The 20,638-nt window shown below is 37.7% G+C and overlaps 1 protein-coding gene across 3 annotated transcripts in view; it reads right to left on the bottom strand.

The window, feature by feature from the left end:
• Positions 1 to 20,638, bottom strand: part of COL24A1 (collagen type XXIV alpha 1 chain) — a 118,339-nt gene that overhangs the window by 75,115 nt on the left and 22,586 nt on the right. For all 3 annotated transcript variants that reach the window (XR_010441210.1, XR_010441211.1, XM_064719938.1), the window contains exons 6-14: positions 18,651 to 18,704; positions 16,684 to 16,737; positions 14,883 to 14,927; positions 13,672 to 13,725; positions 12,462 to 12,506; positions 10,698 to 10,751; positions 9,959 to 10,003; positions 5,436 to 5,489; positions 3,059 to 3,103 (exon numbers count right to left, since the gene is read on the bottom strand). Coding sequence is in view for 1 of the 3 variants with exons in the window: in XM_064719938.1 (XP_064576008.1) it covers positions 3,059 to 3,103; positions 5,436 to 5,489; positions 9,959 to 10,003; positions 10,698 to 10,751; positions 12,462 to 12,506; positions 13,672 to 13,725; positions 14,883 to 14,927; positions 16,684 to 16,737; positions 18,651 to 18,704 (450 nt within the window). In the remaining 2 variants the exon portion in view is untranslated. The remainder of the gene's footprint in view (positions 1 to 3,058; positions 3,104 to 5,435; positions 5,490 to 9,958; positions 10,004 to 10,697; positions 10,752 to 12,461; positions 12,507 to 13,671; positions 13,726 to 14,882; positions 14,928 to 16,683; positions 16,738 to 18,650; positions 18,705 to 20,638) is intronic.

The following is a 20,638-nucleotide window of genomic DNA, read 5'->3' as shown; positions in this document are numbered from 1 at the left end:
TATGGCTATGCAGAAATTTAACCACACATATGATTAAAAAAATCTTTTGCCACTTGCTGAGAATGATATGGAAAAGATGAGATGGACATCTATGCACTTCCAGTTGAGCACACATTCATTATTCTCTGGAGACTCTTTAGCAATGTTAGCAACCACATTCTCTGCAGCCATCATCAGATTATGGCTCAGTGAAGCAAAAGCAAGACCAATCACTTAGTTACTGTCGTAATGGTGCTTGGTAGAGCTCCCAAGAGCATTCACTCTACATTGCTTTAGCTTTCCATGACTGCTTAAATGATGAATTCTGCCATGCTAGCTGATCAAGGGAATTGTTTACATTGCTGTCTCTGAGCTGTGCTACACATTCTAGTTCAGCAAGGCATTTATGCATTCGTGATACTGAACGTTGAAATGCACACTTATGGTAACAACAGCATTGATTGGAAAATCACAAAGGGATGCTGAGCTGGGAAATTTAGCTTACAACAGCAAGAGGAAGGAATTCCAAAACAACTTTGCAGCATTCAGGTTCATTAAACACCTATCACAGACTCTAAATAGACCGAGTGACTTAATTACCAGCAAAGAACAGGAACTGCACAAAAATAAAACTGAACAAGTGTTGAATTAGTAAGTCTGTCAGGTTTTTAAATAATTCTCCACCTGAGACAGGCTTATCACTTTGGACAAAACTTGCTAATCAATAAAACCTGCAGCTACATAAACTGTACATTTTCCAACATTTCTAGGTGACAAGTGAAACTAAAACCAACTTGCTTTTTCCAGGCAAAAAGATAAAGAAAAGGAAGATATCAGAAAAAGAAGACTAATGTTTTCTAGTATTAAGTGGGTTTTTTAAAAGGGAAGAAAAAATTAAAAATTAAAGACTAATTTGGGTATCTAGCGGTAAATTTTCTACAACTCTTCATCTTATTAAAACTCATGGCCTTGCTAAGTTTTGAAAGACTGACTATTCGGTCAGCCATAACTCTGAACTTGGCAACAGCTTTGTATATTGAAAATAATCATGGATGGAAGGAATTACTGGACTCAGCTTGCTGATGCTGCTCATTTTGCCATTGTTCTCATGAACAAAGACAAAAATACAACCAACTCTTGACATTGACCAGCTGGGCTGGACAAGCTACTTGAATTAATGCTCTTGGTTTCTGTCAGAAAAACATATTTAATCCCATGTACAATATTGCATCTTGTAGTAGTATAGTGTGTTATTACTGACTAAGTATTCTAAAGCAAACATTGAGGGCTGTAGCTCTTTGCTGATTTTTGGATGGCCATTAGCATCTGCCTGGACAAGGGAAAGCTGAGGCCAGGGAGTACAGACCCCTTTGGAGAGCAGGGGTGGCTGAGGAACAGGGATGCTGGAGTCACCTGAAACTGCCCCAGGGTCTTGGTGAAATCCTGCTGCAGATTAAAGAGTGCAATGGTCCCTTGTAAAGAAACTCTGGAATAGAGCACAGCTCTTCCAATTATCTGACTGGGAAAGAGGAAACCAGACTAACACAAACTGGAACCATGAGAAAGAGTCCCACACATAAACACGAGAAGGGCACTCAAATGGAGCTCACACTCTAAACAATTGTAAATTTTGTGCTGTTCAAAAATCTAAACATGCCAAATCTAAACATTTTTCCCCCCAAGAAATAGCTCTCATTATGGTTATATTCCATCTATGTACAAGTGGCAAAAACTTTGGACTGGTTATAGATAATTATTTTTCTATTTCACAAATTGACACAATCTCGCTGTAAGTGACTGCAACTCAGCAAGAAGGTACATGTAGCTTTGATCCTGCAAGCATTTATGCTCATGAACTCTAGGCAGGGCTAAACTGCTAAGTTTTAGTCAACATAATCAGTAACAGAATCTTTTTGGAAGTGACATATTTTTTAAAAACCTCAAGTACGTTTGTACAATTATCAAAGTCTTTGAGATTAAATTCCAAAGACAGTCATGTAAGAGAGAAAACCAAGCACAATTCTAAGCAAATTCTCAAGAGTGCAAGCTCCAGTCTCATGAGTGTGTCCATGGGTCTGAAGCACGCAGAAAATCATGTTTGCATGATGAAGGCTGGAAGCTACAGAGGTTTCTTGACCAAGCTTTTGTTTTCACTATAGCAATGCCATAACAATCCTAATCAGACAGCAAGGGATGACTTACAGGATTTTCTTTGTTGTTATGAACATATAATTAGGAAGAGTAACAATTGAACTCAACTGTCGTGCTTCAAAGGAAAAGTAAGATGACCATCACTGTAAAATATAAACTTATCAAGAATGTTTCAGATCTGCAGATAGCAAAAAACCCACAAAGCAATCACTGCAGACAATCATGCCTTTCTTAACTCAAGTGTAAACACTTGCTATTTCTCCCTTGTTAAGAATGTGGCCCTGTAGCCAGACATGACTGAGACAACATCAAGAATCAGAGGTCCTCTATGAGCAAATACATGAATTAAACAACATAAGGGAGTGAGACTACTCAGAAGGAAAGTCTTTCCCACCTTCTGTAGGACTCAGAGCTTCTCTGGCACAACTGATAGATACAACTAGAGTGTGCAACTCCAAAGTGAGCATCACAGCCTTATTCTACATATATTTTTTAAAAATTAATATGATATTGTAAACACGATAAAGTAATTTTTCTTAGAAATTAATTCTGCTTTGAATGTGGTAGCCATATTCAGGAACCAATGAGGACTGCTGTCGTTAAAATATTTGAGATTATTGCACCCTTCACACTGGCTTTAGCAAAATAAATGATAAACTAGCAAAGTTGGTTTCAAATAAATTTCAAATAAAAGACCTGAACACACTGGGTCAGAAACAAGCATACAAATCCACATGAAGTACAGAAGTGCTCCAGGCTGCCAACATGACAGCAGTTTTGTAGAGTGATGCTATTTAAAATCTTGGCTATCTAAAACAAAAGCTGTTTAAATCCTTGAATTTTCATAATTGTTTTTATTATGTCACAAACACACAAGACAAGTGCTATAATGCAGCCATCTCAAAGTAAATAATAAAAGCATACTCACTCTTAGTCCTGGAAATCCAGGAGGACCAACACCACCAACAATTCCCTTTAAAGAAAGTTAATCTTAGATTATCTAATTTTTACCATTTAAAAAGAAATCCTAGAATTAAGATAAAAGTGACCTACAAAGCAAATCAGTTTTAACTTTGACAGTTTCCAAAGAGTGACAGCTTATCACTGTATAGAGAAATACGCTTAGTAAAATCCCTGAATTGTAGAATTAGATCACCAGATATTTGCATCATGGGAACATTTCTGCTGTTAATATAGGAATATGAAATTTTTTTACTATGATAGTGAAAGTGGAAGGAAGAAAAATCAACTTTTTAAGGGTGAAAAACAAATTTATTAAGATTCTCTAGAAAAATAAATAAGAACACCATCTCAGTTAAACTGAGAAGAGGCTAAAACACTGCTGAAAAGAGTTGCTAAGTCTCTTTGCCCTGTGTGAAACAGACATTGCAGTTCTCCAGGTCTCTATGTCCCATGCAAGCTGTGCCAGCACCTGGGACCTGCTCCTCAGTGGGTAACATTCACAGGGCCCACTGCAGCCTGCTGGCACCCATGGGGAAGGGGAAGTTTTATGAAAGCAAAGCTAAGCCCATTCTGAACTTGTCCGACTGGTCACAGCTGCTGGACATGGCCCAGGGGACACCTTGGTGCTCTCCTCCCTCCTCAGGTGCCTTCACACTTTTCCCAACCTGCTCTAAACTATCCCCAGGGGAAGCTGAATGCTCCAGCAACATCCTCCAAGGCAGACTGACATCCGCAGAGAATGGAGAGGGTGCTGTGGAAATGAAGGCTGGCATTAGCCAGTTAAGCAGAAGAAATCAGGCATGGAGACAAATGCCATTAGTGTTAAGTCAGCACATGGGAAGAAATGTCTTCCCTTCATGTTCCTGTTGCCACAGGCCTCCCAGGCAGCCCCTGGTCTCCAGTGCCAGCTCCCAGAGAGGCTCTGTAAATATGCCCTCAGCACTGCAGACCCTGCAGCTGCAGCACTGGCCCCTTGCCTGAACAAGCCCTGCAGGGCGAGCCTGGGGAGGAGGGGAGAGAGGCTGCTGCCTGTCAAAGAAGGCAGAAAGATCAGCAGCTGTCTTGGCAGATTAGATGGAACTTGTTTGCAAATGCTTGCAGTGAAATTGGCTGCTTTGTAATGGGCAAGGCTGTAATTTCAGATCCAGGCTTTCTGAGCTTGTTTCTATTAAAGCACTGTTCTGCAGATCTGGTGGAAAGACAATATCTGCTTTATCAGGAATGGAGGGAGACTTGGGAATACAAGGAGGGGAAGGAAGAACTCACCTTTTAATATCATTTGCAAAGCAGTTGGTGACACTCAAGCCCTCAGTGGGTTTTCAAGATGAAAACCATACTGATATCACCTGACATTCCAACAAGGGAAGCTTTGCCTTAGGGACCAGAAATGCAGAAGAAATTTTTCCTGTGTTCCAAAATGTTGACACCAAACATTGATAATCCACCAGCAAAATTCATGTAAACTTTCTAAAATAAGTTTTTAAGATGGGTGTTAAGGCAGACCTTCAAAAAATAAAGAAACTCTGCCTGGTTGATGACACTGTTCCACATCAGAAACATCTTTAGAAGCAAACTGATAGCAGCTTCCAAAGGAGCACCCAACAATACCAAATTATTTAAATCAGCTGCTCTTTTCCCCAGCACTTATTGCTGTTCTCTTGCCCAAAGCCTTTCAATGGTTTCTGACACCAAAGGAAACCTGAGTTTGGAGTCTGCAGCCAGAGTTTCCTACAAATGGAGCAAGAGAGCAAAGCTCCTCTGAGGGCAGCCTGTGGAGTGCCGTGAGCGTGGCACAGGCTGGGCAGCACACTGCAAGGGCACACACTGCCAGGGACAAAGCTGTTATCACACTGATTACTATGCACTAAAGGACAGGCTAGCACAACTGTGCTCAGTACCAGCTCAAAGGATGAAATCAACTATCAAATGCACAAGCACACAATAGCTGGGGTTCTACATGCAGGCCAAATCCTATTTTGTTAAGGTGATCTTAGAATAATAGTTTAAAACAACAACACTAAGTCATCTAATGCAAGAACTTTGGAAGACAGAACATTCATCACTCATGCAATGAGCACAGCAAGAGATCTGATTCTCAAAGTAGTCAGCACATGCTGCATTGGAAAATGTGTTCTCTTTGCAGCTTTCTGAATATTTGCTTCCTCTTTTTTATACTTATAGTAGTTTCCTAGTAATTGCCATGGGAAATTTAAAAGTTCAAAATTTTCCTGTGGCTTTCAAGACATTTCTTTAGAAGCAAAGTCTCCTTTAATTTTGGAAGGGAGTTAACATTGAGTTTTACAAATTTTATCATGTTAATCAACACACAATTCAATACTTACAGGACTTCCATCTGGACCAGGGGGGCCTCTATTTCCAAAGTCACCTGGAAAACCCTAAAGCAGAACAGAAAATACCTGTTCTTCATTATTCAAGACATGAAAGGTGGTCTGAACACTGAGTCCCTATAGATTTGCAGAATTAAGTCATCATAAATAGATTGAGGGAGTGTGATGGAGGAATGGGAAAAGCAGTAAGTTTCAGCTACACAGTTCAAATGAACAGAACAGGGATATTTGTTTGCCTCTTGAAGTCATAAAGCCAAAATTATAAAACTATACACAATGCAAACACATGGAAAAAGCAAACAATTGAATTACTTTCAGAGCAATATTAAACAAGTATTACTTGAATTGTTTTCTTGGAGCCTGTTTTCCTATTTCTTAACTCTTTTTTTTTTCCTGTTTGCTTCAACATTCACTAAAACATTTGTCCTTTCCTTAACTCATCCCCAAATACATCTCAGTATGAGATCTCCTATTCATTAGACATCAGAATTCTCATCTAACTGATGCGAACACTTCCCTGAGTCTGCATCTAGACACCGAAACAGTAACTCAAGACATAGTAAAGTCTCATTTATTTTATGAAAGTTTTGACTTCAGAGACTAGATTATCAGAACAGGAAAGAAATCTGATTTGCCAAGTCAAGCATTGAAGCTTAAAACAGAATTTCCATTTCTTGCTTCAGAAAGAAAATGGAATGGAATTCCACCACTTTACTGGCTCTAATCTTCCGTCCTTCCTGTCAGAGTTTTGAAAATTGCTTTACTTCTTTCAGATGTTGCCCACTGCAGAAGCATTTAAGTTGCCGGGGGAAAAGTTATTTCATTTTTGTTTGGGTTTTTAGCGGGGGGTAAGGGTAGAATCTCATCCTTAACAATAAAATAAAATAACAAAAATATGCGAAATGCTCTTTGTGCTTTCAGTGTTTCAGTATCTTTTCCCCCCTCCATGTGTGCCAGGAACAGCACTTGGAGGCATTAACCTTTCCCCTCAGTGAGACCATGTTCAAACCTGCTGCAGCTCCAAGCTACAGCTCATTTGGCCTTTTAAAGCTGCTTTGTTCAGAGGGCATCCACACAGCAGCCCAGCCCAGCACTTGCTGCAGCAGTGCCTTTCCTCAGTGAGTTGGGGGATGTACATCACCATAAAACAGCATTCCAACAGTAGTCAGGAAGACAATGTAAAACTGTGTCAAGGAGATGGAAAAACCATATTGTAAATCAGAGTAGTTGATAGTAGTTAAGCCATATTTAGCTTTAGTTACAAGCCAAACTTATAAAAAGGAAGGCAACATTTTCTGCATATATATATATATACACATGCACACTGCCAAAATATGTTGAAACAACTGAACAGCTATAAATTCTCATCACCATTAATGATAATGTGAAGTAATCTGAGACAGCCTTCTGTAGAATCTTTTGGGCTGATTTTAGGTGGAGATTTTTTCTGCTTTCTCCTGTTAATTCAGAAAAGCTAAACACAGGAATTCCTCTCACTACTATGAATTTTTTGTTCAGCATCTGATCACAGAACTCACAAATAAGAATCTATAGCTGTTAGACCTGATCATACAGGTCCTCAAATTTTTGCCACCTTATAACTTAAAAAGTAGAGGTTCTTAGGAAATGGTCAATAAAGCAGATTTAATTGATTCTGAAGAGGTTGTACACCATCGGCCTTTTTTTTTTCCCAGCTGTGAAAATGTGTGTAAAATTTTACATATGTAAAATGGATATTTGAGAGTGACTGTTGTTAAAGGTGACCTAAGTGAACTAAGAGGATGAAGCCAAAGATTAATTTATGACCCTTTCCTAAACAGCATATTTGGGTTGTACTGCCTACCATTGGTAGATGTTGGAAGAGGCAGAATTGTCATAACACACGTAGATTTTTTGAAACTGCAAATGAGGCCTCAAAGGGGACATGAAGGATGCTGTGGGACAGTTTTACCAACCACACTCAATCACAAATGATACAGCACAATCCCAGGACAGCAAGGGTTACAGAAGTGACAGATCACCCACAGTCATTATTATCACATTCTCAACAGCTTGTGTTTTTGAACTGATACTGAAAAATCTTAGTAAGTAGAAAAATGAAAGCAAAATGAACAGTCCCAAAAGTATAAAACTGGAAGCAATATAATAAAACTACTGTGCAACAACTGTTTTATTTAATCAATATTATCGTTTAACATTATTACTAAGCATACAAAGGACGATTATTCATAACTTTAATATAAAACAGAACCTGAACTGTTTTTACAGTTACAGTGGACTTGATTACTGAATTCTTGGTAAAATTTACAAGGTGTGTTCTGACTCATTGACAACTGGTTTTAACTAATCACAGATAGAAAAAAACTATGTAAAAATCTTCCCCCAAATAAAAGCAAAATGCATCATGCTAACAGGACAGAAAATGAATTAGAAATACTGCAGAGCTAGCCAACAGAAAGAAATTGAACACATATAATTCTACCATGAAATATTTTCTTTAAATGATATTGTATGCAAAACAAATATAAAATTAAAACAAATCCTCAGTCTACAGATTCAGGCAATTGAATATTTTGTTCCACTTCAAATATGCCATAAATATTACAAATATAAACAACTGTTCATCAAACCTACTAAGTAGCAGCATTTTGTCAATTAAAAGTGTTTACAATCCCTTGTATGATCCACTTCTATACTTAAAAAATGCTTTCCAAAAATGAGATTATACTTCTGATTTCATGTCTTTCAAAAAACCCTGCCAGTCAGACAGGGGTTTTATTTTCTCAAGTATTATTAGGGACAGTTTTGTCCAAAAAAATAAGTTGTACCCTAGAACAAAAGGTGAGGATCCTGGCTTCAGGCACTGTAGAATTCCCATGCCAAATTTCTTTTAGTGACAGTGCCCTACGCCAAAGCGTTGTTAACTCTAGGGCACTGTGCCAAAAACTTTGTCATTACAGCTATCTCTGTTTTGGGGGCTAAAATAACATGTCTCCTCTAGGCTTGTGATCCAGCTAAGTGCTTCAAGCCAGGTTCCCATGTGATTTCTCTCCTGGCTGGTCTCAAATTAGTAGCCTTTAGTCAAATAAGTACTTTATAGATCATAGATAGGAATTGGAATGAATCTTGGGATTGAGGGAATTAATGACATTACAAAGAAATCAGTACTAAATGAAAGTAATCACAGACATCCTGCAGCGGTGCTCTGCCACCTATGTGAATCCTCTCTGAGCAGATTTATGCAAGCAAAAGTCCTTACAGAACATAGTCTGGTACTGACAGAAGCTCTGCTCTTACTGTAAATGGAAAATAACTGCTGACCACAGCACCAACAGACTGCTATGGACTGGGACAAATCTTACATGAACCTCTGCATTGGCAGGCACAAGTGTCACTGAAACCTGCCACAGAGACTGATGGCAGATGGCAAAATGTGCTCTAGTGTACACTGCTGTCACCTCAACTTCCAATTCACACTGAACACCAGCCTTTGATTCCCATCCAGGTTCTTCTCCTCTTTAAATGCTGCCTGTGCCTCAGGGGCACAAGACACTGCCAACTTCTGCAAGGGACTGATGGCACAGGGCCCTGCTCACCCAACACTCAGATGCAGAGAGCAGCATTTCACCCAGATTACATGCAAACTGCAATATGGTCTCATGGCAGCTCCAGAAAAAGCAGTCTATAGACCTAATGTAATTTTGCTTGCCTTTCTTTATATCAAAGCAATTCTTGTAGGCTAGTGACTTTTTTGGCTGATCACACAGAAAACAAAACACAATTAAAGAATCCTCTACAACTTCCATAGCATAGGTCAAGTATGATGATCATCATACTACTGCTGGACAAATTTGTTCAACGTGGTAGATGAAAATCATCTGAACTGCTGAGCACAACTGACTGCACAGCTGGAGAGCCCTATGGTGTTTTCCAATCTCAAACCACAAGAAAGTTAAAACTGGAAACTCCTGGATAGCTTCAAAGACCTAAAATAATATGGTTGCAACAGAAAACAAAACATTTGACATGGAAGACACACCACAGGAAATATGTAAACCTGATAATGGGTACTTGGCAGATTTGTGTTTATTCTCAGCTGTAGAAATACATGTTAAGAAGAGGACAACTTTAATTTACTACAGTCCAGAAATATCAGACATTAGAAGAAGCTGATTTTCATCCAAGCCAACATCAGACTTATGAAGCTTGCATCATATCTGCACCTCATGCTAACACCAATTTTACACAATATATTTGTGTGTTTCTGTCACCTTCTAATCCTCCTCCTAGCTGATATCAGGAACCTGCCACAAAGCTCACAGTGCTGTCTTCCACACTTTAGTGCTAATAATCTGCACACAATCTGCAGTTCTGGAAAGTACTAACTGAAAGTGATAGAAAGTTATTTATGGACAAAAATAAAACTAACATTTTTTTCAGCTGATTAAAGCTACAGAGTTAATTCCAGGTGGATTTACACTGGCAGCAGGAATTGTAACAAGTATTAGAATCTTTACCTGTCTCCCTTTAGGACCTCTTTTTCCACGGAGGCCTGGGATACCCTAAGAAAGAAATAACACTTCATAAATAGGTTTCTTCAATACTTAAATTCAAGTAATTAAACCTGCATTTGATCGGAAAAACCACAGTGAAAGGAGAACCATTAAAAAAAACTACAAAAAGTATCTGAGCAAAGTGTGTCAGAGCCAATGTCCTGGAGCAGAAAGACAAACTTTGTCTGTCTTTCCTGTGGCAATATAAGAACAATTGTGAAAAAGGGCCTTGTCCTGCTTCCATCACACTACATGCCCAGACAGCCTGCTGGCTCAAGTGCAATAAGAAAAGGCTCAAGCAGAGTGATAGAGATTAACACTTCCATGGCTGGTTCTACTGCAAAGATCATCCAACAAGAGACAAATATTAGTTATTGTCCAAAAGAAATTGCTTACATGAAAAGTACTCATTCACACTTTGCTGAAGAAAAAAAAAAAATAACCCTAATCCTTGCAGCTGTCGATTAAAGTAAAACAATATATTGCAGCTGCTCCCCATTTTACTTTAGCACCAAGGCATTTCATTGACTAGACAAATTTGGTGTGTCCTATTCATCTTATTTTCTCCAAATCAGTTTTGCTTTTAACCAAAAAAAACCAAAGAACAAATGAATGATTAAACCTTGTTCATTTCCCCCCATTCTAACATGTGTTACATTACCACACAAACATCAACATTTCATTAACGTTCCATTAGGCCTACCCTTTCTCCTTCAGGTCCTGGTTGTCCTGCCATACCTGGAGGTCCAATGAAACCCTAAAAATGTAAGAAAAGTGCTTGATTTCAAGGCTGCTTGTCCCTCAGTACTGGCCAGCTAGGGTTCAAGACACAAGGATTAAATTCAGGCTCATTTGAAACTACCAGTGAAGCTCTAGAAATTTAAATGTGACTAGGATTTAATTTCTTGGAGGTTGATCTTTTTTTTTAATTATGGAAGATGGTACCTACCTTGTCATCCAGACCTAAGGGAATAAGGAAAACAAAGGCACCTCTACTTTCTACAGTTACTTAAAACAGCTGAGAAGCAGAGCACAGTTTGATTACAGGAATATTTGAAACCTAAAGCTCTGAAGATACTTCACATCCTGTTGCTATACACCTCCATGGTACAGGAGTATATGTCAAGAGGGCTGTGTCATCATTTTACTGTAAATTACTTTTAGAATTCATACACAATATTTAGCCTTAAGGTGTTTGCCCCTAAAATTACTCATGCATTGCCCACTTTTAGCTTTGTGTAAACAGAGAAGCAGGAACTTTTGGGGAAGTGACTGGGATCACTTATGTCTTGTTCATTGAAGGGAGAACAAGACAAAATGCAGATGAGAATGTGAGCAAAAATAAACTGAAGAAACATAAAGGAAGCAATCCCTGAGGGTGCAATATCTGTTGGCACTTGATCCTGCCAAACTAATTTTCCCATCACTGTAATCAAAAGTGGCATAAAATAATAAAAAAAAAAAAATTCCAAAACCCCCAGAAATGTGTTTGAGAAGGTGCTGAAGGTAAAGGCTTCTAGTAACTATACTAAAAAACGAAAGTAACTCTTGCAACACAGTAAGATGATATTAATTGACACTTGAGAACACCATACACTGCTGAGCAACCTGTACATGAGCTGAATGCCTGAAAACACCTACCAAAAGCCTCCTTCCAATCCCAGATGCAACCAGCAACATAAAGGTTTCTGGAAACCTGTGCCTTCTGCTTTATGGTGAGAGTCAGTCTGAAGAAACACTTACCCATGCACAAGCATGTGTAGGCATGCTCATGTGCCTATTCAAAGAAAACTAAATTACGCAGCACCCAGCCAAAAAAACCAAACCAGAACAAAAACCAACAAAACCACAACCCTCAGAAAAACCCAAACCACCAAGAAAGAGCATGATAAAAGGCAGAGAGAGAAAACCTCAAACCAGCCAGGAATAAAAACCAATCTATTTTGCTTCCAAGAATAATTAACCAAAACCAAACCTTGAATGTATGCAGCATTAAAAACCTTCAGTGCCTGGGATGCATATAACTATGACTAAATCATTCTAAAATCTCAAGATCCCTTTCATGGTTTTTATGTGACAAGACTGTTTCCCTTTATCTACTTCTGTAGTTGTTACAGATTGCAAATGTCAGATCTGTCTCCCTTCTTGACAGCCTCCATTATGGAAATAATGCTTCAGGCCTGAAACATCCACTCAGCCCTCACACACGGCTTTCTTTCCTCTCCTGCAAGCGAGAGGAAGGGCAACAATGGAAAACTGCTCTGTGCTGCTCACCATGGAAAAAAATGAACTCTTGCACATATTTTGAAAGAAACTCTGGGTTTTCTCATTTGTAGGTTCTATAAAGGCAGTGTGGTTCTGCATGCATACCCTGGCACAGCCGAATTAAATTCCTCACCCCCTTTCTTATCTAATGTATGGGTAAAAACTACACATAGATATCAAAATGCTTAAGATGCTTACTTACTCTGACTCCTTTAGGACCTGGGTTACCTTCTGGTCCAGCGAGGCCCTGTGACAACAAGAGAGAGTTGTAATTCATTTTAAACAACCAGATATGCTCCATGTAAAAGAACTGTAACAGCACTTGTTGACCGTGAATGGGCAACACATTCTTGAAATTTTTAAGATTGAAGAAGGTGTCATCAAGTAGTCCCCTGGGACCATGTTCACAAAGGTCTCCCATTAGTGCATGGCTGAAACACAGATCATGACTGAAACTTCCATTACATTAAAATTATTTCTTCTGAGAGAAATTTCTTTTCCAGACACAGTGATCAGGCATTAGAGTGACATAATGTCACAGGATTTTTTATGAGCTTTTGTATTTGGATGCATTTCAATTACGTTCAAGCTAGCATCAGAATTGCATATGTGGTCCCAATGCTCTGAACATTTTATGTGATTGAACACAAAAAATGTTATCATCCATTACTCTATAAAATATTATAATGGAACTTGGAAATATATAGCCACTACAAACTTAATTCAACAAAACACTGAAGTATTGGTGAAATTCACCCTTTAAGCAGATAGAAAGCCACAAAGTTGTTGTCAATTGGCTCACAGACCTTTACACAAGGAAGATGCTGAGCATTTCTATTTTTTATGTTATTTGTATTACTGTACTGAGGTATCTGTTACTTTAAACATAAATCAATATTTGTATAAGTACTTCTATTTAAAGAAAGCTGCTTTCTGCCTTTATTCCTAAAATACCTGAAATGGCAAAACCCCAAACTTTTAATGTTCCTCTTCCCTAATGGACTGAAGAAATAGATTCAGCAGTGAAATAAACACATTGGAGGAGGAACAGGTAGTCTCCTACTGCCTCTAGACTTGAAATACAAAGAAGATAAACCACACAGAACCACATGAGTTTTATGAAGGGAGTGCAAAGTATTCAGACATTTAGTTCTTTGGTAATGACATTTATAAACTTCAGAAAGGAACAGCATTACTGCATCTAACACATTCAAGTTTAAAAGCCATGACACTCAACATTCCCTCCAAGGCACTACCAGAGAAAGAGGTTTGTTTCAAAGAAAAAAGACAGGATGTAAACAAATATAGTTTTACAATTAGTAGTTTCAAAAGAGTTAGATATGGTACTTTTGAAAAGAATAAATGAGAAAAACAAAAATTAAAATGCAAAGGCATTTGAATAGTTACTGCACCTGCCTGCCAGGATAACCAACTGCCCCAATACTGCCAGCCATTCCTGGAATTCCCTAAGTGGAAAAGGAAGAAAGAAAAGGAAAATAAACAACAAACATGTTTAATGTCATGGTTTGGGGTCTGTTCTATCATTTCTCTTTCAACATCTAGTCGCATGACGCAGCTTAAGCACATGGAAAAATTACTCTTTAAGCAACAGAACACCCAAAAATTGACTCATCATACATAAGTAACTCTGCCAATTTCAGTCACATATCCTTTAAAAACTATCTGAGATTTTGTGAAATACAACAGTGGATACATTATTTTCATAATTCAAAAATAATTCAGGCGGGCTATAGGAGGCAATGAGGTAATTGCACTGGTCCTAGATGTATTTGAAACAATTACATTAAACTTTCTATTAAAGAATCCTCGTGTCCTTACAAAGCCAATTTGTGTGTTCTTTCTTCAAGAATCAGGTCAATATAGCACTGGATAAATCATGAATGCATACAATTCTCTCCACCTTCTTCTTCTTCTGATGTAAAGAATCAACTTGTTTTTCCCTCACTAGTTATCTCTATCTCACTGATAGATTACAGTCATCACAGAAAACATCCTGTGAGACTGTAATTAGAACATCACCACTCATTCCGTGAAGGTTTGGGCATAATACCCAGGAAAGCCATGAATGATGTCCTTGAGTTTTCATCTCCTTTCAGGTGTTTACCATCAGTTATCACCACCATTTCCTTTTCAGTATGATCCAAAAGGAGATTCCTTCCATCTACTCTGCTGTTAAGAGCATCATAAATGCTAACAAGAGACATTAGCAATTGGATGTCTTTGAAATCACATTCAGATTTCTTCCTGATAAGACATAGCAGTTTCAAAAAGTGCTGAATAACTACTTCATTTCCTACATGCTAGGAGATGTAAAAGGCATAAGTAGAGGTTTGAAATGTGCCTCTTATAAGAATTCACATCGACATCTTTCCAGTTGGTGTGGTACTGAAAAAACAAGCTGGATAAGCTTTTCCATTTCATTTAGACTACTTTTTTACCACACCGATCTCAACACAGTCTGAATTCTTGCTCAAAACTTGTCCAATATTTCCTTAAGCAGTTTACAAAGCTTGCTTATATTGAACACTTCTAATGGATTATAAATTCTCCTATCCTAATGGTTCATCTGCAGAGCACAGAGCTCTGTGCTTGCATCCCTTACCTGCTCACCCCGTGGCCCTTGCAGTCCTGGGTAACCCTTAAGACCCTGCAGGTAGAGAAAGAAATCTGTGATAAATACAATTAAACAAAATAGACCTTCTTTTTCTACTCTATTCTCTTTTCATCAAAGAAAAAAAATCCAGATTTTTCTGCCTGCAGATTTAGTATGGTTTACATTTAGCAGCTCATATGAAAACTGAGCTAGAGAAAAGAAGTAAGAAAACTTGGCAGTTTAGACAATTTCAAGACATCTGTATGCTTAAAGGCAGTTTCAGACTTGTGCTCTTTTAAACAAATGAGTCTTTCCATTTTACTGCTGCCCTTTGTGCTTTACCAGAATTTCTAGGTATTTGTAATTAAAACCTAGCACAACATTGGCAACTACAGAAGTGTGCCAGCAAGTTCCTGTAACCTGTAAAAATCAGTAGGTAAAGTGTTATGACTAATGCTACAACCATCAGCTACAGAGAGAAAGTAAGTGCAGCAAATAAAGGAGGAGCCCTCACAATGCTGATTTTTGAAAAAATGTTTCATCAGAAAACAGCTTTGTTTTATTTTTCCTTAGTAGCTCCATTCTATCTTGTTTGCTGATCTTTATTCCACAACTAAGACTTCACCTAGCAACTCAGCCCAAATATCCCAAGGAATGGAAATTCTCCTTTTCTCTTACAGGACTGGAGTTTCCTTCTGCTCAAGGAAAATAGGAGTCTGTAGAAGAAGCACTGGGAGACACTCAGTAGCATAAAGCTGACACTTAACAGAATAATGCTGATCTTACCATAGGTATACTGCTTTTGAAATTTGCTGATCAGCCTTACCCTTACATGATGCCAAAGTAAAGATAAAATGAAATACAGAGCCCTTCTCAGGTTGAAACCAAGCTTTTTCCTTCCACATTTCTTACCATGCTCTACTTCAGTATGCAAATTTTATCAGGATTTTATAGACCCAGATTCTCATGATTTACTGTCACACACAGATTGGGAGTAAACTAGAGCAAAAATTGTAGCCAATCTTGGTACAGCTCTTTCCCAGAGCCATTGCAAAGCACCTGTACCCCAAAGCACTGCAGAGGCTCTCAGGTACTGCCATGGACTCAGGCAAGGCCCTGCCCAGGAGTGCTGTCCTTTGGTGCCAACCCCCCCCAAGTGCCCTGGCTGCAGGGGCAGCTACTGGCCTCTCTGTACAGCCAAGTCAGTCTAGGGGAGAGGGGAGCCTTCTTCCCTATGAGGTCTCCAGACTGATAGAAGGAAAGTTTTGACTGCTGATTTAAAAATGAAAAAAGAATTTAAAAAAATATGGGGCACCATTAAGTCATATGTAAGACTTTTTAAATCTTTTTTCTTACCTGGATGAGAAAGAATGTTGGAAATATACTATTTATTCAAAAAATATCTTGTATATAAAAAAATAACATTATATAATAATACCATTATGCTATATACAATAATTAAATGTGATAATTTCATAGTAACTATATATTTTTATTTTCTGTAATTATAGAATTTCTTTAATGATATTTTAATTTAATATATATCAGTATAAAATAATTTCTCAGCAGTGCTGAAGTACAAAGCAAAAAGGATGTATTTGATTCTTCTGCAGATTCTTTCATGTGGCTGTGATTTACATCCTGCTATGGTGATCCCACTGAATTGCTGTAAGGGGAGGTTTTGCACAGTAGACAGAGTGCCAATAGCAAGCCTAAAGTTCTTCTACCACCTATAGAGCATCAGACACACATTTGGTGGGCATTGATTTGAGCCAGGATGAGTCACATGGAAATGGAAACAGAACCTTACCTTCTGGCCTTTGATCCCAGGTGGGCCTGGAAAGCCCATGGGGCCTGGATCACCCTGTAGAACAAAAACATCCAGAATCAATATGTTTCACTGGAACATGACTTAGGGTTATAAACATAGAGCGCTTAAGATCTTTTCTGCACTCTTGGCTATTTGGTATGGAGAACTAGCTGATGTTGTCTGATTTTATTACTTTTTTAGAGGAAGAAAATGGAAAAGGCAGCAGTTCCTCAAATGCAACCATTGGGTGCAGCATGTCTGCTCCTGCAACATGGCTGGAACAGACCTGGTTCACAACCTCACGTTTACTTTTAGCCAACAACAGGAGTGAAGAAGCCATACCGCTCTTGAGGCAACACTTTGCTCAGAAACAAGTGGTTTCACCTCAAATTAATAAATATATATAACCACTAGTGTGTATTGTTTGTTTTAATGTTATGCCAACAATCAGCAGCCAAGAGCCAGAACACCTCTATGGGGTGTGCTGTGCAAAACCTGCATAAATCTGATCTCTGTGAAAGACATCTTGAGAGGTGCATATGGACAGAGACTGGGGAACACTGCTGCTCTCTTCAGGTTCTTTAAACTTCACAACCACATGATGGTATATGGCAATAAGAATCAGAGCATCTCAAATGCTGGGGAGATGGAAAAAAGACACAAATTTTCAGGGGAAGGGAGGAAGGTTTTTTCAGCTCTTATTCTTGCTCAGAACTGAAAGTGAAGAGATTGACTCTTTCATTATTAGTGCCTGAATTCAAACCCAGTAAGTCAAGGAATGCATCCTGGAAGTGAATTACTGTCCAAGTAAATGTAAGTCTATTAATTAGACTGAGCAAATTAAGAACACAAAATAATGAGAACTATAAAAATGCATACCAATCCCATAATTTTGGATTATAGATGCACTCTACATGTACTTAGGGATAGTCATACAAATGTGGGCTTTAGACTGTTTTGTGGCTGCCTGGGTTCATGCCAAAGAACATAGCCTGAGTTTCAGGCAGCCATGTACAGCTCACCACACTATGATCTGATTGCCAAAAACCCAGCTAGATGAAAATATTTCTATTGAAGCTGCACTTCAATTTCTCATCAGTGCATCAACTTATATTTCTGCATTTTTTTCTCAGCAGCCCTTGAACGTTGACAACATATATTTGTGAATTTTAGGGTTTGACAGCATGGATGCACTATAACTAAGTTATGTACACATCAGCAGTTAGTAAACCATAGCTACTTCCTAATGTTTTTTCACAACAGAGAGTATCCTCAAATCTTACAGTGCTTCCTACTTAGCACAAACATTCCAAAATAGATCTACCAGTAAATGCTCATAAAAGAACTTAGCATAAATGTAAGATATTCTTAAACTAGCATATTAAAAATATTCAATTATATTTTAAGTGTTATCACATTACTGTGTATGATACTTTAGTGTCAATCTCAAATGAAACAATCACAAGCTTTCAAGCCTACAATTTCTATGAAGAATGGAATATCTGAATATTTATACTCAAATATTTGGGCAGAGAAAGTAACAACTAGTTTAGCTAAAGTTTCTTAGGAGGCAGTAGCAGGAACGTGTGCGCTTGTCATGACCAAATTCTGTTTTACACAACTTTCTGGAATAATGCAAGGTACTAAGGAAAACTGGAATCTGTACTTTGTTATATCAGTGTGAATCTAATCAATTTCATTGGTCTGAAGTCCTCACATTTTATTTTTATAAATTAAATCAAATACATAATTTAAGTTTCAACTTTTAATATATTTTTAAATTTTCCTTGAATTCATTATGCCACCTGTGTCTACAGTGGTCAGTCTAACATAATTAACTGCTAAAATACACCAGAGTTAAAATAAATACAAAACATTTTTCTGTTATCATTTATCTGAATAATAAATGAGACTTCACAGAAGAATGGGATAGACAAAACATTTTTCTATAATTAAGAAAATAATACCTTTTCTCCACGTTTTGCCCGTCCTGGAGAGAATCCTGGGTCTCCTTTAGGGCCCTGTCACAGAGAAATTAAGCTCAATAATACTATCAGAAGAGGATTCTAATAATATATGCTAAAACAAGTATTCTCAACTGTTACAGCAAGAGCAGAAAAAATGTAAATGTGCTTTCTACTATAGATATTTTTCTCATAACTTTTTCAGTAAAGAACTAGGAAAAAAATAAAATAGTGGAGGTTCACACTGAAATGAGATTTACATTTTTCAAATTTTGTAAAGTCACAAAACTTTGAAAAGCAGATTTTTTGATCAATCCAACAAGGATTAGAGCAGATGCTCCAGCCAAATTGCTCTGCCCCTGTGTCCATCACTTCAGGGAAATGTGCAGGGTTATCAGGCTGCATTACTGCATGAACCATTACCTTGTACAGGTTTCCTCAGGCTCAGCCTTCCCACAGTGCCAGAATCCACAAAATAGATTTTCTTAACTAATCTATTTTCCAAAGAGCCAGGAATAAAGGCAAACCTCATGGATACCTTTACATTACTTTAAAAACACCCCCAATTGTTTCTCAGGAATAAAATGCTGAGAGATTGGCCTTTGCTTGGAACTGGTGGTCCTCACTCAGGGCTGGACACTTTGCTGCAAGGATATTGATGCTGTGCCATGTTTCAGAAGCAAATGCAGAAAGGATCCTTTGGCACAAGAGGGAAACATTCATGCATCATAAGGACAGAATAAAATTCTGGCTTCATTTACTGCTAGAAAATTCTTGCACTAATCTGCATTGTTTTAATATCAAACAAGAGTGTTTGTTTCAGTGTGGTCAGCTGGATCTTCATAGACAAAACTTCAGGAGCATCTGGTTAATTTTCATTTAGAGAAAACCACTTCAGAATGTGCTTGTATTGAAAGGATAATTTATAATCTAACAGAAATTAAAGAGCTCACTAAGCACCTAGTAATATGTATATTTTGACATTTAAATAAAATATATATAGGTACATACACATATGTACAATTCCTTCTATTCTTAAACTAATGGATAGAGCTACAGAACTGATCAAAATTATCATCCAGTGGAGGGAGAAAATAAATTATAAAACAAAGCCTAGGAGTAAGTGGCTACAATTATTTCCCTAGAAATGCATTTTATTACATAGCCAGCATAAATACAGTAAAAATTAATTCTGAATCTTTAACTGTCCCTATAGAACTAGATACAAACAAAAACACGCACAAAAACCAGAATCACTAGGTTTTACAGCACTTAGCACTGAAAGCTTTAATAAATTTCTTTTTATGTCCTCAAGCAGATTTTAGCACCTGTCATGACATGTCAGATTCCTGCAATTAGGAATCATACTAAACAAATCACGGTGCTGCCTTTTTCCCAACAGATCTATCAAATTGTTCAAACTAAATATGAGTTGAAGGCATTCTGCAACTGCACAAATCTGTCAAATCTATTTAAAGGTCCTATGTTACACAAGATTGAAGATGTTATTTGAGCTTTAAGTCCAGTATTTTGTCTTTGACTTAAAATATCACTTCCATAAAACTTCAGAAAATTATTCTAGCATATTAATAAATAATAGTGTCCCAGATATTAGAACATTTAAATAGCAAAGCTTGGACATGGACAATAAAATAGCAATTGGTAGGGACTGACAGTCTACATTTTTCCTTTTTTTTTTAAACAAATCAATGTTTACAGCAATTAAGCATTTAAACCTCAGTTTATCAGAGGTGAGCTGATTTATAGGAGCTCTTTTGGGAAGTACAAATTACTTGCAAAGACAGCCATTTTCAAATTATCATTCTGCACACATAGGTGATTTTCTTTCCACTGAATAATCTGCTATTTTGTTTTGATCTGAAGTTCAATTTGATAGATTACATTTAATTAAAATATGTTTATAGTAGCAGTCTCTACCTGTAAACAAAAAAGGCCAATTATTTCTATTATAGGAAACAGTTCTGAGGCTT

The sequence above is a fragment of the Zonotrichia leucophrys genome, chromosome 8, assembly GCF_028769735.1.
Source record: "Zonotrichia leucophrys gambelii isolate GWCS_2022_RI chromosome 8, RI_Zleu_2.0, whole genome shotgun sequence".
NCBI lineage: Eukaryota > Metazoa > Chordata > Aves > Passeriformes > Passerellidae > Zonotrichia > Zonotrichia leucophrys.
Note: the sequence above shows the minus strand (reverse complement) of the source record. Positions and strands in the feature narration are given on the sequence as shown.